Source organism: Lates calcarifer, unplaced genomic scaffold, assembly GCF_001640805.2.
Source record: "Lates calcarifer isolate ASB-BC8 unplaced genomic scaffold, TLL_Latcal_v3 _unitig_5312_quiver_1225, whole genome shotgun sequence".
Classification (NCBI taxonomy): Eukaryota; Metazoa; Chordata; class Actinopteri; family Centropomidae; genus Lates; species Lates calcarifer.
The window spans coordinates 3,938-17,713 of NW_026117443.1; the positions used below are offsets into that span (position 1 = coordinate 3,938).

At 41.8% G+C, this 13,776-nt stretch overlaps 1 protein-coding gene across 3 annotated transcripts; it reads left to right on the plus strand.

Annotated features, from left to right (window-relative positions):
- The first annotated feature begins 7,602 nt into the window (after nucleotides 1-7,602).
- LOC108874340 (proline-rich protein 36-like) lies at nucleotides 7,603-13,346 on the plus strand. Of its 3 annotated transcripts, XM_051068867.1 has the most exons (9): nucleotides 7,603-8,175; nucleotides 8,906-9,199; nucleotides 9,425-9,718; nucleotides 10,173-11,853; nucleotides 11,965-12,033; nucleotides 12,134-12,272; nucleotides 12,379-12,488; nucleotides 12,590-12,884; nucleotides 12,982-13,346. In XM_051068867.1, exons 1-4 carry the CDS (start codon nucleotides 7,957-7,959, stop codon nucleotides 11,175-11,177), a joined length of 1,812 nt encoding a protein of 603 aa, XP_050924824.1. In that variant the 5' UTR covers nucleotides 7,603-7,956; the 3' UTR covers nucleotides 11,178-11,853; nucleotides 11,965-12,033; nucleotides 12,134-12,272; nucleotides 12,379-12,488; nucleotides 12,590-12,884; nucleotides 12,982-13,346. The 3 variants fall into 3 exon arrangements, with proteins under 3 accessions (XP_050924824.1, XP_050924825.1, XP_050924826.1); XM_051068868.1 differs by lacking the exon at nucleotides 9,425-9,718; XM_051068869.1 differs by lacking the exon at nucleotides 8,906-9,199.
- Nucleotides 13,347-13,776: the final 430 nt, after the last annotated feature.

Here is a 13,776-nt window from a genome sequence, read left to right on the forward strand (position 1 = left end):
CGCAACCTCAATAAATGAAGGCACAGTCTCACTTGGCCTCTGTGTGCAACTAAAAAACTGTGATCGTAGAACAGAGACAGGGGTACGGTCTCCATACAAAGAGTCTAGACAGAGGAAAATTTTGCAAACCTGGTCTTTTTCATCCTCTTCCAATACGCTAACCTGAAGTTTAGCTTCTCCAGCTAGCGCTCCCAGCACAATATCAACTTTCTTCGACTCTGTCAATTCCTGTGTTCCCAGTAACCCAGTTATCTGTTCCTTCCAATCACAATACTTCAAATTGTCCCCAAGCCCTTTAAACTTGGGCAGCCACGGGGCCCCCGGATACACAGGCATCATCATGATTTTAGTCTCTTGGCTCGCACAGCTGTTCTCGAGGCCTGATCCTGCCGACAACGCCAAATTTTTCCTTATGTGAACGGGTTATGCTATATGCCTTGTTTAATTTAAAATGTATAAAAAATGAATGTGGTTTAAAAATCAGGCGAGAGAGCAGTTGCTAAAACCAAGAGAACACAGATCCTTGACAGGAACACGGGGGTTTATTCATAAAATAAAATAAAAATATAAAAACACAGATAAAACTAAAAAGACTATAAGAACGGGGCTGGTAAAAAGGTGTTAAAAAGGAGGGAGGCTAAAACTAAATGGTGGGAGAGTCCAATGGAGCAGTCCAGAGTCTTATCTGTGGAGGCCAGGGCTGTCGCACACAGTTGAACACCGGTGGAAGAGGCTCTGCCGTCGTGGAAGCGTCGGCCCGTTCGCTAAGGTGGTCTCGCCACGCCGCTGCACCACCCCTTTGTCCTCCTCGGAACGCCGACCTCGAATTAACAAGGAAGCGGGACAGCAGTCACTGCACTTTTAAACACACAAGTACAGGTTACACTTCGCTGCAGATCGCTACTCACACCGCTGGACTCTGCCCGCTTCTTCATGGAACCTTCAACGATTTTTCCTAGGTTTCTCCGTCAACGGCAGCTCCGACGTGATCCTGCAGCCTGTCCCCTGTGCCTCCTCCGCCTCGTCTGTGCTCTCTGCGTCCTGTTTCCTCCGAAGCCTATATGGCCCCGCCACTCTTTAGCTCTAACAGGTGCAGGTGATTACACCGTGGGGTGTCACATCCGCATGGGCTTTTCAGAATAAAAGCACAACATACTCCCAGTCTGCAATACATGCAATAAAACACAACCACACACTAAAATCAGAAATGTAAATTAAAAACACACTGGGAGTTAAAACGACACACAATAAAATCTTACTGTACCCATGCGACATGTGTAGTGTGTGACATCCCCACTTAAACATGTTTGGCTTGCAAAGTATAATACATACATGAATACATGCTGTAATACCTAACTTGACCTGAGTTTTAGCAAAGTTTACTATTCTGTCTGAGACTGTGTTGTGTCATGCTGTTATGCCCATTGCAGGACTTGAAGCAACTAAAGACACTAAAGTTCTGAGAAAAATCTGAGAACTAAACCTGAGGTCTGATGATGTCATAAAATAAGCACTGTGTGATGGTATTATGATCATTATTATAAATGTACTTACTGAGCAGCTGAGGAAGAATTCGCTGGAATTATCTCCAAGATACAGGGGAAGACACTGTAGGACAGCAGTGCGTGTTGTGGTGATGTCTCATGGAAAAAATGACAAAAAACAATCAGACTACGACAGGCAGTGTGCTCAGGTTACAACATTGAATTCCAAGTGCTTGAGGTAGTTAAATAATTACTTGTACTATAGTAGTGTAAGTAGTAGATTATATATATTATTATTCTTACAGCTGCTACTTCTACAACAGTACGTGTTATTATTTAAAGGTACATTAGGTACATTAACCCTTAGAGTCCTGAGCCTATTTTGGCCGTTTTTGAATACGTTTGATTTTGTCTTCATGTATTCAATATTTCTCTATTTCTCTTTCTCCGTGTCTCTCTCTCTGCTCGCCAAACTCCTGCAAATTTCTCCCGCGGTTGACTTCCGATCATACGCAGTCGGCACCTCCCCCACACACAGCCTGCATCTCTCTACGTGCGCTCTACGCTGTGCAGTTACGTAATGAGGTGGTCACGTGATTTGATCACGGCGGCGTGATCATCAGCTTCTAAGGGTTAACTTTAATTATCAGTACCTGTTGGTTTAAGATCCGTGAAATAATAATGAAACGTTAATGTAATGTAATGTTATGAGTTGTTTTCAAGGTAAATGCATAGCTGAAACTACTTTCCAGATGGGTGGGGTGCACGGACGCATAGTCATATGAGTAATGTACCTACTCATATGACTATGCAGATTATTATTATGACAATAGGTGTATTTGCCAGAATGTAGAACTATCCCTATGACTACCTCAAGCACAAGTAAGCTCACTACTATAAGGTGATAATGATGAAGAATCTGAAACAACACTTACTTGTGTATAGATTGGCTGGAGGAGGCGATCAAGTGATTGGCCTAGGACTCCTTTTCTGGATTTGAAGAGGTCAATGAGACGGGTGGTGTGGTGGTCCAGAGATTCATAGAAGTCTTTCTTGAGGTTTTTACTGGAAACTCTGTCAACAAAAAATAAACACATCCAAGGAATTGTTTCCTCCACCATGCTAGTCATTTAATGTTAGGTCTACTAGATGATCAATTAATCATTAAAATTATCTAATGAAAAGAGTAATCTACAATGAAAAATATGATTACTTATGGTGTAGTGCAAGTGTAGGTGGACCATACCTGACTTTCTGTGAACAGCACAGGCCAACGTTCCATCATCCTTTTGCGTTGCAAAGAAAATGTCTGGTCCATCATTTTCTTCACATCAGCTGAGTCTGGAAGCCTTTTCTTTGCTTCACTTTCAAGCTGACTTCTAACTGACTCTGAGTATCTGCATTTTCACCATCAGGAAAATTTGGTAAGAAATTTGTCTCACTTCTTTTTGGCCTTTTTATGTTACTACATGATGGCTCTCCTTCAGGGGAATCCCTCTTCCGCTTGTTGCCATTCACTGTGACATCGACCATTCCAGATCTTCTCATTTTTGTACAGAAATTCCCCATCTTGAACTTAATGCTATTCTTCCAACCGCAATATCCAGTGGGTGATCCAGCTTCTTTCAAACAAGGATGTTTTGCAATCAGTGCAGAGGCCACTTCTCAACAGTGTTCCTCTGTGGGGTATGCCGTGTACTTGTACATTGTCTCTGCAAGTCTCTCTAAGATCACATGTTTCATGTCCCGGGTAACATCCATCCGAGTTCCAGCCTTCATATAGGCAAGGTCTCCCTGTCTCAGTAGGAAATTTACATCCACAGAGAATTCTGGAATATCAAATTCAGAAGGCCAAGGATCGGGCCTCATCAGCTGAGATTTTTCTTTACTTGTATACAGTATATCTGTATCAGATGTGCTTGGTGAGGACAGTGTGCTAGAAACCAAAGAGAAGTACTTGAGATTTATAACTTTCAGTTTCTGTGTCAGTTCTGACACATCTGTCAGGTTGCAGAGGGCATTGTTAAACAGTGGGTCTTCAAACTGTAGATTAAAGTCATATGGCAGTGCCAGTTTAACTTTCAAGTGATCCAACAGAGACTCAAGGTCGCTTGGTTTTTCATCAAGACTGATTCTTCTAATGTCACAATCAGTGACGATGACGATTGGCCACTTCTGTTCCATCATTCTACAAAGAAGAGAGACATAAAGTTAGTGCAGCTAGCATAATATGTAATGTTTCAAAGAAACAAACAATGTGCCTCTGACTCGGTACACTGGAGGAAAACCATCATTGAACTCAGTCAGTTGAGTTGCAACCAAGCCTGTGCTGCTTTGTGTCAATTCATAAGCATGAAGGTGCTCATGATACCATGCTATCATTGGTTTGCACAAGAAAACAATGTCTGCATTAAGCACTAGCACTTGCTTAATCTGTCTGAACTCTGGAAGGCCTCCACATGAACCTACAGAAACCACCATATCTGAAGCGTGGTTCATTCCATCAATATTGACAGACAGAGCTGACAGGACTGTGTTTTGGAGACCACATCTTTGGTGCAACATGTCTTGAATGTTCCCTGGGAGGGAAGAAATCATTATGCTCTTTACTCTGCTTGGAGTGCTGCTTTGAAAAAGGAAGCACAGTCCAAATGGTATTCCATCATCTTTTGATGTCGGTGTCGGGTCTGGTTGGGGTTTGTCGGTTATATCAGAAAAGGAGTACGGGAATTCTTTGATGGACTGATTTAGTGTCTCAAGAGAGATGTACTTCTTTTTTTATCAGATCTTGAATGCACAACTCAAATGGGACCACGCCCTCCAAAAGATCATGGAGAATATCTGGAGGAAATCCATCCATAGCATGAAAGTATTTCAAGCTTTCACTAAGCACACATTTGCCTTTGACTCCATAATGTGCTGCTTTAGATGTGTTCTGTGTGACTTCCTGAACCTGTCTGTCATGGGCATCTTTGGTTCTCAGTGTGTAAAAACCTGAGCTGACACTTTTTGTTTGGATTTCTTCTCATGTGGCTATACAAAACCTGCACATTTTCTCCACAATAAAGCTCTCTTCAAATCCTGCCAATGCATGGGCAGCCAAGTTATCTGCTGCAACGTACAGCACAGTCCCCTTTATGTTTGCTCCTAACTTTTCAACATAAACCCCATTCTCCTCAAGTGACACAAGGTCTTCAATAAGTGGGCACAGGACTTCACGATACCCCTTCTCTTTAATTTTACCTTGCATAAAACAGCTAACTGTATGGAATGAAGGGATGAGCGGTACTTTGGGTGTAGATTGGCAAGAACCCAATATACTGCACACAGTTTATGCTTCTTCTTAGATGTTCCAAGTGGGTTTGCAACCTCAGAGTCATCAATATACAAGCCCAGGGCAATTCTGAATTCGTCTTCTGCTAAAATTTCATTTTCACTAAAGTGAGAACTCTTCCTGTAGTTACTGTATTCACTTACTTTAGAACTGCTGGTGGTGAGAGCCTTGTCTAAAACGTCATCTTTGCTCAACAGTGCCTTGAGCATTTTAAGCAGTGGAATGTAAACTATATTTTGACCCTGCTTATCAGTGACAAACTCTACAGGTTCCACGACAGGAAATTCTTTCACTATCTAAGTTGCTCTCCTATTGGAGGTTGAGAGCGAGCCTCCAGTTGATGTGTGTTTCAAAAATACATTTGTGTCAGTCACTGCTCGGACAACCTCCTTAACAACAGCATTATCAATATCAGGGTAATGGCGTCTGAGTATCTTCTCAACCACAGAAAACATTAGCGGTTCTCAAAGTTGGAATACCTGTCCTATTTGCTGGATCATTTCTTGGAGAGCACCTTCAGATATGTTCAGTATTGTCTGCATTTTCAGGGAAAGGGAGGCTAAATTGTGCTCAAGCTGAGAGTCAAGGTCAAGGTCAAGGTCCATACCAACATCTGCCAGCTCCTCTTCTAAACTAGTGACATCATCAGCTGGCACAGGTTCAGCTGGGAGAGAAGTGCTCTCCTCAGTGCCACAGACCTGCACAGCTATTCCTGGTTTGAACTGCAGACTAGATGTAGAATACTTCTGGTCATGATTCCTACTTTTGTGTGTGTTAAAAGCAGAATAGACATTTGTCTCAAAATCACAATCCAGATAGGGGCACTGCATTTTTTCTATCAACTTCAGATGCTGGCATAAATGTGAAAAAAAAAAAAAATCATTTTCACTGCAGGGCTCATTAAACTTGCACATTTGACAATTAAATGTTTGCACATCACCTTTTTCACTGGTTATCTGTGAGTGAAATCTGGATAAATGAACCTTCAGTCCATTAAATGATTTGAATATGCAAATACACTGCTGATGAAGACATGGTATTGGGGAGGTTCTTGTGAAGCCACCATGCTTTAATCTGTAATGCTTTAATAGCTCGCCTCGTTTTGGAGAGACAGAAGTGCAAAACCTACATGTCCACTGCATGCCTCTTCCAGGAGACACTACACACATGAAATACAACAACAAGTTTGACTAAAAGAGACAGTGGCCACCTATCATAATGACTAATGTTAAAATATTTGGGATTAGCAACCTGCCCTTTGAGATGTTAGCTTGTTAGGTTCCCATTCTGCTTTCTAACAAACGTTTTTAATGTAATAATTTTGCAGTGGTGGATCAAATTAAAACACAAAAATAAACATGACTGTTAAATTACTGAGAGTGACAATACCGTCTCTGATGGATTTTTAGTGAGACAAAAAGCTGCGGTTGCTGAGCTGGTCTGGCTGGGTAAGAGAATCTGGTGACCTGGTGGCCAACAAAGTCTTGGTGACGGAGGATATGTCTTGTCAAACTGCCACCAACTGGAAAAAAAACATAAAAGAAATATTACTATCACTATCACTAAGTACAATTTTAACAGTCATGTCATCAATTTTGTTTCAATAGTTTTCAAATTTGTGCAATAAAACAGACAGCAGTGTCTATGAAAATCTCCTTATGCAGACAAAATGTATTACTTAAAGATCAGCATCACTATAACCAGCATTTTCGAATTTCTGAATGAAAGCATTACACACCTGGACTTTCTTCTGTGTTCTTTTTTCATTTACCAGGTTCTCATACCACTGCATGAAATAAAACAAACTGGGTTAAGTCACTAGCCAGAGCAAGGTGTCAGAATTCAACAAAATACTGTAATTATTCAGTGAGAGTCAAATTATATTTTATCTAGAGGTCTTCAACATCTGTGTCCATAATTTCATTTGAAGGTGTTACAGTGCTTTTCCCCATAACCCAAGTTAACAGAAGCTGAAATCTAACACGCCAGTTGCTGCAGCACTGTACTCCCTTTTCTTTACTGGGTCAGGTCTGACTGCTGTAAGGGGCAGGGGCATGTACAGTTGAGCCAGAGAAGAGGATCTCAGTTTGAATGTTGTGTCTACAAACTACAAACAAACTTTAACTTAACTAACGTCACACACAGCTTCCGGACTGACTTTAGCCAAGGTTTAAACCCCAGCACGAGCATGAGTGCACCTGACACTGACTTCTGGTGCCTGTAAGTGAAGCACGGAGCCGCTCCCTCCACAGCCTTAAATTAACTGGTTAAGAAAACAGCTAAATTAGCAGCGCGCGCTAATCCAGCAGCTAACAGACAGTAGGGCTGGTGCAGCAACAGGTGGAGATATGCTGCAGATTTACAACACACTGGGGCTCGTTTCAGGTCGTTTAGACCGAGTCAAAGCACTTTTATTCGGATTCACTCACGTTGAACTGCTGCTAAATTTTTAACGTCTGCTCTGTGTACACGCGCGCGCATGTACACGTACACACACACACACAAGCTAACATGCCAATGCCTCAGAAAGTCGAAGAGCCGGAGTTGCAGGCTGGTTTCTTCGAACAACTCTAAATTCCAAAAAATAAATTATATTGACAAGATTATAAACAAAAGCTTTACTTACCGAAGTCAACTTCACCTTCTGTGCTGGCTTTGACCGCTCCCCGAGTTGGCCTCGTGCTTAAAGTGGTAGATGCGCGCCAACCGGAAATGGGCATGCGCAAGGGGGCACACAGTTCTGCAACTTAGGTCTCATACCGCAAACCAAGCTACACACTCAGTTAAACCATGTACATAGAATTAAATGAAATAAGTTTGTTGATCAAAAGTACAGAAAACTCAGTGTGAGCAAGTAAACATAAAAAACTAGTATGAATTAAGTTTAAATGCACTGTTTTAGCTTTAGTCAGGACAATGTTTGCATTTACAGTGTGGAGACAGCAGTTTTTCATTCTGAGCTTAATGAGCGAGCAGAAGCCGAGACAGGAGGACTTTCAGACGCGGGACTCACTGTGAGTCCATGAGAGCTTGAACTGTGTATTTCTCGCCATGTTGATTGGATGAAACCTCTCAGGGAGAGATGTTCTGTCGGAACGCGCGTGCTGTTAGAACATACCTGAAGGTTCCATTGTTACCATGGTTTTTTTTTTAAGGTGCATCGTTCAGAACCGATCATCTTTTAAACACAAACAAACTCCAGATGATCAGAAAACTGTTGGCTTTCTATTTGCACTGGATTTCTTTGAAAAAAGAGACAATTACATTGAGGAAAGAGACTTCAACGAGGACTTCTCATCGCACCCGAGCAGCTACCTGACAGCTACTGTCACCAACGAGGATTTTTACTTGGAAAAAGTACGTTTTTTTTTTTCAAATTATAAAACCATGTTGTTTTCAATGCATTTTGCCTTTGAGTCCAACATTGACTGCAAATATTGGAAATATTTTTCAACTATCAGTGTAAATTAGCCAAATGGGACTGACTTTGACTGTCTTAAGTTTGCCCAAAGAAACCAAAAGCTTGGTTTACGGTCTCCTTCAATCACTTTGAACCGTTAGCATGCTGAGAGGTAGCCTATGAATAAAAATAACGTTTGTATATCTTCTCGCTCACACCATAAGTAATACATGTAGTGACAATATCTTTTAATTTGAAAATATTTTTGATGTATTTTACACAGAACGGCGCACAGATATTATTCAGTTTTATGTCCGATTGTGAACTGTGATATGTGCCGACCTGATAAACCGCTTACATTTATTTAATAATTGATTAATTGATTAGTGGATTGCTAGAAACTTAATTGGCAGTAATTCTGATAATTGATTAATTATCTCAATATTTTTATACACAAAAAATCACTCATACCAGCTTCTCAAAAATAATATTTGCTAGTTTTTTTGTTGTTTGTTTTATTAATTTCTGACATTATATACACTGAACAATCAATGGATTATTTAAAAAAAAAAGATAATGTACTTTGTGTTAGTATGACTTAACGCATGTCATTTATTTTTATGGTTCATTTTATTTTATAGTTTTATTGCATTGTGGTACCTTTGTTGTGTATGTTTCCATCTTCAGATGCAGCAGGACACCTGGACAGCGCTTCTTGTTCCTGTCCCCAGCCGCTCCATCATCCCTCAGGTGGTCCTCCACAGGGTCCCAGCGGCAGCCTCCCACAGCACTCCACCTCTCACCTCTCTCTCCCCTCCTGCCTCCTCCTCTGGCTCTTCTCGCTTTTCTCTCTCCTTACCAGGCTGCTCATTCTGGCCTGTTGAGGCATCAGGACCTCCTCCCCAGAAGATCCCAAGGAGGGACCCTCAGCCGCCCCCTGAGCCTGTGGAAGCGCGCTCAACAGCTCGTGGCCAGATCACGGTAAGAACATACATTCATGGTATTTTAAGTTAATATAATTTCATTTCCCTAACCACCCAGAAACCAACCAGTTGTCTAGAGCTATGCATGCAAATTATTTTATAGTTTTATTGCATTGTGGTACTTTTATTTCAGTGATGTGTGAAAGTTACTGTGGTAACAGTTGATGGTATGTTTATGTGATGTGAGCAGACTTCTAAAGGTTGTATATGTTTCTACCTTCAGATGCAGCAGGACACCTGGACAGCGCTTCTTGTTCCTGTCCCCAGCCGCTCCATCATCCCTCAGGTGGTCCTCCACAGGGTCCCGGCGGCAGCCTCCCACAGCACTCCACCTCTCACCTCTCTCTCCCCTCCTGCCTCCTCCTCTGGCTCTTCTCGCTTTTCTCTCTCCTTACCAGGCTGCTCATTCTGGCCTGTTGAGGCATCAGGACCTCCTCCCCAGAAGATCCCAAGGAGGGACCCTCAGCCGCCCCCTGAGCCTGTGGAAGCGCGCTCAACAGCTCGTGGCCAGATCACGGTAAGAACATACATACATGGTATTTTAAGTTAATATAATTTCATTTCCCTAACCACCCAGAAACCAACCAGTTGTCTAGAGCTAAGGTTATTAGTCAATTAGTAGATTGTCAGAAAATTAATTGGTACCAATTTTGATCATTAATTAATTGTCTAATTTTTTTTTAGTCATAAGTGCCAAAGAAATTCATTTGTACCAGCTTCTCAGATGTGAATATTTGCTAGTTTTTTCATCCTAACATTATATACACCGAGCTATCAACTGATTATTGAAAGAGAAAGTAATCAATTATTTTGTATTAAGTATAATTTAATGCATGCAAATTATTTTATAGTTTTATTGCATTGTGGAACTTTTATTTCAGTGATGTGTGAAAGTTACTGTGGTAACAGTTGATGGTATGTTTATGTGATGTGAGCAGACTTCTAAAGGTTGTATATGTTTCTACCTTCAGACGCAGCAGGACACCTGGACAGCGCTTCTTGTTCCTGTCCCCAGCCGCTCCATCATCCCTCAGGTGGTCCTCCATAAGGTCCCGGCGGCAGCAGCCTCCTGCAGAGCTTCACCTCTCACCTCTCTCTCCCCTCCTGCCTCCTCCTCTGGCTCTTCTCCCTTTTCTCTCTCCTCTCCAAGCTCCTCATCCTCTGCTCTCTCTTCATTCTGGACTTGTGTTGAGGTATCAGACCATCCTCCTAAGCTCATCCTGAGGAGGGACCCTCAGCCTCCCCCTGAGCCTGCAGAAGCACCCCCAGCAGATGCCTCTGCCTCCCTCTCTGGCTCTTCTCTCTCTTCGCTCCCCTCGCCTTCTCTCCTCCCTCTCCTCTCTCCTCTCTCCTCCTCCTCTTCTAGCTCCTCGTCTCCGGACCAACCTGAGCCACCCATCAGCTGTATTTCATTCTCTCTGTGCTTTGATTTTTTGCGCTCCTGGTCTAGGTGCTCGTCTCCGGACAAACCCGAGTCACCCCCTGAGCCTGCAGAAGCACCTCCAGCAGATGCCTCTGCCTCCTTCTCTGGCTCTTCTCTCTCTTCGCTCCCCTCGCCTTCTCTCCTCCCTCTCCTCTCTCCTCTCTCCTCCTCTTCTAGCTCCTCGTCTCCGGACCAACCTGAGCCACCCATCAGCTGTATTTCATTCTCTCTGTGCTTTGATTTTCTGCGCTCCTGGTCTAGGTGCTCGTCTCCGGACAACGAGTCGCCCCCTGAGCCTTCCAAGGTGCGCCCCCCTGGACCACCTGAACCACCCAGTCAGCGTTTGGAGGTGCGCCCCCCTGGACCACCTGAGCCAACCAGTCCACCTGGGTTGTTTGGGAACCAGCCTGAACCGCAGTGGGTGAAGGATGTCCGGTCCTTCATGGAGAGGAGGGAGCCATATGATTCCATGGGGTGCAAAAGGACCATTAAGGCTGAAGGTAGGTCTCCAGGTAAGCCAGAGTCATTACGTCGTTATCATTACACATTTTAATTTCCTTACATTTTTTGTGAATGATTTTGTATTGAACTTGTGTGATTTGCTTTGAATTAGTTTGAATTGAATTGATTGAGGGGCCATGCAGCGTGAGAATGGTGTTCTTGTTGCTGCACCATGACTCAGGCAGGGTGTCTGCACAGAGCGAGTGTGATCTGGGAGGGATAGCGTGAACCTCCAACGTGTTTCGACCTCCCAGTGAAGCTGCTCTGTGACAGAGAAAGAAAAGGATGGCGACACCATGTCAAGGAGGTTCACATGTCTGTCGACGCCCACCCTAGACCGACAAGAGTCTGCAGTGACAAGGGCCTCATGGCAGGGGTCAGCTGTAGAAAGTTAGCATGTAGGTAGCATGTGTAGTTATGCTAGAGAAGAAATTATTACAATAGGGAAGAAATCATTTAGGAAGAGAAGGGAGAAGAGAAGAGGAAGGAAAAGGTAAGATGTACGACAGGGAGGAGAGGAGGAGGAGTCCTTCAGAAGAAGAAGGTAAGTCTTTCATGTTATTATCAGATTTCATGCAGTTATGAATTATATCACTGTTTATCTGATTTCTAAAGTTTTTAGCTCAATCTGCTTGTCTTCTGTTTTTCTTTTAGAGAGATGACGAGAGAGGAGAGGAGAGGAGAGGAGGTGGAGGGCAACATGACATGTAAACCCTCTCATATAAAAGGTAAACATTTCATGTTATTATCAGATTTAATGTAATGATGAATGATACCTGAGTTTACCTGATTTCTAAAGTTTTAAACTACAACCTGTTTGTCTTCTGTTTTTCATTCAGAGAGATGATGACAGAGGAGAGGAGAGGAGGTGGAGGGCAACATGACATGAAAACCCTCTCATCTAAAAGGTAAACATCCATTTATCTACTGTTATTACCTGATTTTATGAAGTTCATTATTTGAAGTTTTTAACTGTTATTCCCTTTTGTCTGTCATTTATTTCTGCAGAGGGGAGGAAAGGGTTTTTTTTTAAAGAGAAGAGGAGAAGACAGGCTGAGGAGATGAGAAAAGAGAAGAGAAAAATCAGAGTGGAGGAGAGGAGAGGAGGTGGAGGGCAACATGACATGTAAACCCTCTCATCTAAAAGGTAAATATCCATTTATCTACTGTTATTACCAGATTCTAAGTTCATTTAATTCATTATTTGAAGTTCTTAACTGTTAATCCCTTTTGTCTGTCATTTATTTCTGCAGAGAGGAGAAAAAATGAGGGAAGAGACATGAAAAAAGGAAAAAAGACGAGAGGGGAGGAGAGGAGAGGAGGTGGGAGGGCAACATGTCGTGTAAAACCTCTCATGTAAAAGGTAAATATTTCTTGTTGTTATCAGATTTCGTGCAGTGATGAATTATTATACTTCTGTTTACCTGATTTCTACATTTTTGTTTTTTGTCTTTTTTCTTCTAGAGAGAGGAGAGGAGGTGGAGGACAATATGAAAAGTGAACCGTCACCATCAAAAAGAAAAACATCTGTTTATGTCATACTGTCTACATGATACACAGGAAGAATCCATCTGTTCACATTTATTCACTGAAAATGTAACTATTATCCCCTCATCTGCATTTTTTAGAAAGAGGAGAGGAGACACGATTGAGGAAGAGAGAGAGGAGACGAGAAAAGGAAAGAAAAGAGGAAAATCAGAGTGGAGGAGAGGAGAGGAGGTGGAGGGCATTATAAAGTGGAAACCCTCTCATGTAAAAGGTAAACATCCATTTATCTAATGTTATTATCAGTTTTTATCAAGTTCATTATTTGAAGTTTTTAACTACAACCTGTTTGTCTTCTGTTGTTTGTTTAGTGAGATAATGACAGAGGAGGTGGAGAGGAGGTGGAGGACATTACGAAGAATGAACACTCACATATAAAAGGTAGGAAGCTAATGTCTCTGAAAGCAGCTTAACTTCCCTGTAATAACTTGAGACTGGTCTGAAAAGTTGTTCTCTTCTTGTGTTTTCCTTTTCAGCCAAGAAAACTCTGACCTGCCACTTCACAAACTACAAGTGAAACATGTTTCTACAAAGATTTTTCTCATGTTCAAACTGTTCAAAAACAAGTGTTTGAAATACAAAGTGACAACAAAAAGTGTGTTTTGTGATTACATTTATAAAGACTTGTGACTTGATTGAGATTATTGTAATACTGATTATAGTGATTACTGATATTGATTTAGATTACTGTCAACAGTTTTTATTGGAACTACTTTCTTCTTCTTCTTCTTCTTCTTCTGATAGATAGATAGATAGATAGATAGATAGATGACTTTATTCATCCCCAAAGGGAAATTTGGTTGTCACAGTAGTCCGTATGTGAATGCAACAAAAACGGTACAAGATAGAATAATACAATGGTATAAAATAGAATATAACAGTATATAGTGCAAATGGCAGCAGCAGCAGAATACAACAATAAAGGTATAATATGCATGATAAATGATAAATAAAGAAGAAATAGTCATTTACCTGAGGTCATTTTACAGCCAGTTGTGTACAACAACACAGTGTTATGGAGGTTTACATAAGTAAATGATTTGAGTATTTCATCCACATACTCACAATTTATTTACATTAATTACATGACCACAAAGAAGTGATTT

What these genes read in the sequence shown, in the direction of transcription:
- LOC108874340 (XM_051068867.1), top strand. Translation starts at nt 7,957, where the DNA reads ATGGTTTTTTTTTTAAGGTGCATCGTTCAGAACCGATCATCTTTTAAA. An exon ending in AGGATTTTTACTTGGAAAAA is followed by an intron (nt 8,176 to 8,905) that starts GTACGTTTTTTT and finishes TTCCATCTTCAG; the next exon opens with ATGCAGCAGGACACCTGGAC. An exon ending in CAGCTCGTGGCCAGATCACG is followed by an intron (nt 9,719 to 10,172) that starts GTAAGAACATAC and finishes TTCTACCTTCAG; the next exon opens with ACGCAGCAGGACACCTGGAC.